Below are 2,565 nucleotides of genomic sequence, written 5' to 3'. Positions count from 1 at the left end.
CATAAGTGTATAATCAAGAACAACTTTTAGATGAACCGGCGACTGTGATGTGGTCCAAGACATTACAAACTTCCTTGTTATAGAATTTTGAAGGTCCTCCTCAAAATTCTGCCCCAGATTACTGGGTTGCTGCTTTTGACTGCTGCTAGCGATGAATGGCTGAAATTAACTTCGGAATTTTGAGGGTCCTCCTCAAAATTCTGCCCCAGTTTCCAATTGCGGGGTGAAATGAAAGTTTTGTTGAATTGTGACCGAACCCATAGGGTTGCCTACGTATCCCCTCTTAAACGGGAATTAGGTCAGGCGCAGTTCAAATTACATCACAAAGGAAAGCATAAAGATTACATATAGTAGCACTTGACTGCATCTGAATTGATCGGCTTTGGCCAGACTTTTCCATCTATTTCTGCAAGTATGAGGGCTCCTCCTGTTACAACTCGGTGAACCATGTACAGACCCTTCCAGTTGGGAGAAAATTCCCTTTGGCTTCATCTTGATATGGGAAAATTTTCTGTAACACCTGCTGCCCCAGTGTGAATGTCTTGGCTTGACTCTTTTGTTGAACGCTCTGGACATCCTGTTCTGATAAAGCTGACCGTGGAAAACTACATTCATTCTCTTTCCATCTATAAGATCTAGCTGCTCGTAACGATTCTTTACCCATTCTGCATTGTCTAGCTTTGCTTCCTGTATGATTCTTAATCAGGGAAGTTCCACCTCGGCGGGAATGACGGCTTCTGTACCATAAACCAGCATATAGGGGGTTGCCCCGGTTGATGTGCAGACTGTGGTGCGGTATCCCAATAAAGCAAATGATAGCCCGGTTGATGTGCGGACTTGTGTTTGATCTTGAAGGTTTTACACATGGATTTCATTAGGTCACTATTGAGATTAGAACCATTATCAGTGATTATTGATTCCGGAATCCCGAACCGACAAATGATACGGTCGCGGACGAAGTCTGCCACACCTTTCTAAGTCACTACTTTGTAAGATGTTGCTTCGACCCATTTAGTGAAATAGTCGATTGCTACTAGGATAAACCTATTCCCGTTGGAGGCGGCAGGCTCGATTGGTCGAATAACAACCATTCCCCAGGCAGCGAACGACCACGGTGAGCTTGTTGCAATAAGATATTTGGAGGTACCTTTATCATGTCTGCATGTATCTGACAGCGATGGCATTTCCGGACATACTAGATGCAGTCTGTCTCCCTAGTCGTCAAAAAGTAACCAGCACAGAGTATCTTCTTTGCTAAGACGAAACCGTTCATATGTGGGCCGCAGGTCCCATCATGGATTTCTTCTAGTATTTTAAATGCTTCCTTCGCGTCGACACACCTTAGTAATCCTAAATCAAGAGTCCTCCTATATAGGATTCCTACGTTGTGAAAGAAATTGTTGGACAACCTTCGAAGTGTGTATTTTTGAGTAGTGTTTGCAAGTTCTGGGTATTCTCCTTTTGCCAAATATTCCTTGATATCATGAAACCAAGGCTTTCCATCTGCTTCTTCTCCGACATGAGCAAAGTAAGATGGCTGATCATAGATCTTTACCAGAATGAGATCAATAAAATTCTTGTCTAGATGTTGTATCTTGGATGATAGGGTGGCCAACATATCAGCGAACTCATTCTGGATTCTGGGAACATGTTTAAATTCCGTCTTTGTGAACCTCTTTCTCAATTCCTATACATGATGTAGATAAGGGAGTATCTTGGAGTTCTTGGTCACCCATTCTTCTCGGACCTGATGTATAAGCAAGTCTGAATCCCCCATTACTAGCAACTCTTGAATGTTTATGTCGATGGCCATTTTGAGGCCTAAGATGTAGGCTTCATACTCAGCCATATTGTTGGTGCATAGGAATCTGAGTTTGGCGGACACCAGATAATGCTGACTGGTCCGATACGAGGACTGCTCCTATGTCAACTCCCTTGAAGTTTGGTGCTCCGTCGAAAAACATTCTCCAACCGACATAGGATTCTGCAATATCTTCTCCTATGAATGATACCTCTTCTTCAGGAAAATACATTTTCAGGGGTTCGTATTCTCCATCTATGGGGTTTTCAGCAAGGTGATCTGCTAGTGCCGGTCCCTTGATTGCCTTCTGAGTTAAGTAGACAATGTCAAATTCACTCAACAAGATTTGCCACTTGGCTAGCTTTCCAGTGGGCATGGGCTTCTAGAAGATGTACTTCAAAGGATCTATCCTTGATATGAGATATGTAGTATAGGCACAGAAGTAGTGCCTCAGCTTCTGAGCTACCCAAGTTAAAGCACAACAGGTGCGCTCTAACAGAGAATACTGGGCCTCGTACGAGGTGAACTTCTTACTGAGGTAATGGATGGCCTATTCTTTCCTCCCCGTTTCATCTTGTTGCCCCAGAACACAACCGAATTCTCCATCCAATACTGCGAGGTAGAGTAATAGAGGTCTACCTGGCTCGGGCGGGACCAAGACTGGTGGTGTTGACAAGTACTCCTTGATTCTGTCGAAGGCCTTTTGGCAGTCATCAGTCCATTTGGTAGTGGTCTCCTTCTTCAACATCTTAAAGATTGGCCCA

At 43.8% G+C, this 2,565-nt stretch overlaps 1 protein-coding gene across 1 annotated transcript; it reads right to left on the bottom strand.

Annotated features, from left to right (window-relative positions):
- Window positions 1-1,195: 1,195 nt before the first annotated feature.
- Window positions 1,196-1,849, bottom strand: LOC138872542 (uncharacterized). Its single transcript, XM_070150742.1, has 2 exons — window positions 1,748-1,849; window positions 1,196-1,687 (listed from the first exon to the last, which is right to left on the bottom strand). The coding sequence occupies exons 1-2, from the start codon at window positions 1,847-1,849 to the stop codon at window positions 1,196-1,198; spliced, it is 594 nt and encodes a 197-aa protein (XP_070006843.1).
- Window positions 1,850-2,565: the final 716 nt, after the last annotated feature.

This window comes from Nicotiana sylvestris, chromosome 1 (assembly GCF_000393655.2).
Source record: "Nicotiana sylvestris chromosome 1, ASM39365v2, whole genome shotgun sequence".
Lineage (NCBI taxonomy): Eukaryota > Viridiplantae > Streptophyta > Magnoliopsida > Solanales > Solanaceae > Nicotiana > Nicotiana sylvestris.
This window is presented reverse-complemented; position numbering and strand designations above follow the sequence as displayed.

Excerpts from the sequence above, each read along its gene's own strand:
- LOC138872542 (XM_070150742.1), bottom strand. The coding sequence starts at position 1,849 with ATGGCTGAGTATGAAGCCTACATCTTAGGCCTCAAAATGGCCATCGAC. Across the intron at positions 1,688-1,747 it reads CAGACTTGCTTATACATCAG|GAATTGAGAAAGAGGTTCAC; the intron begins GTCCGAGAAGAA and ends CATCATGTATAG.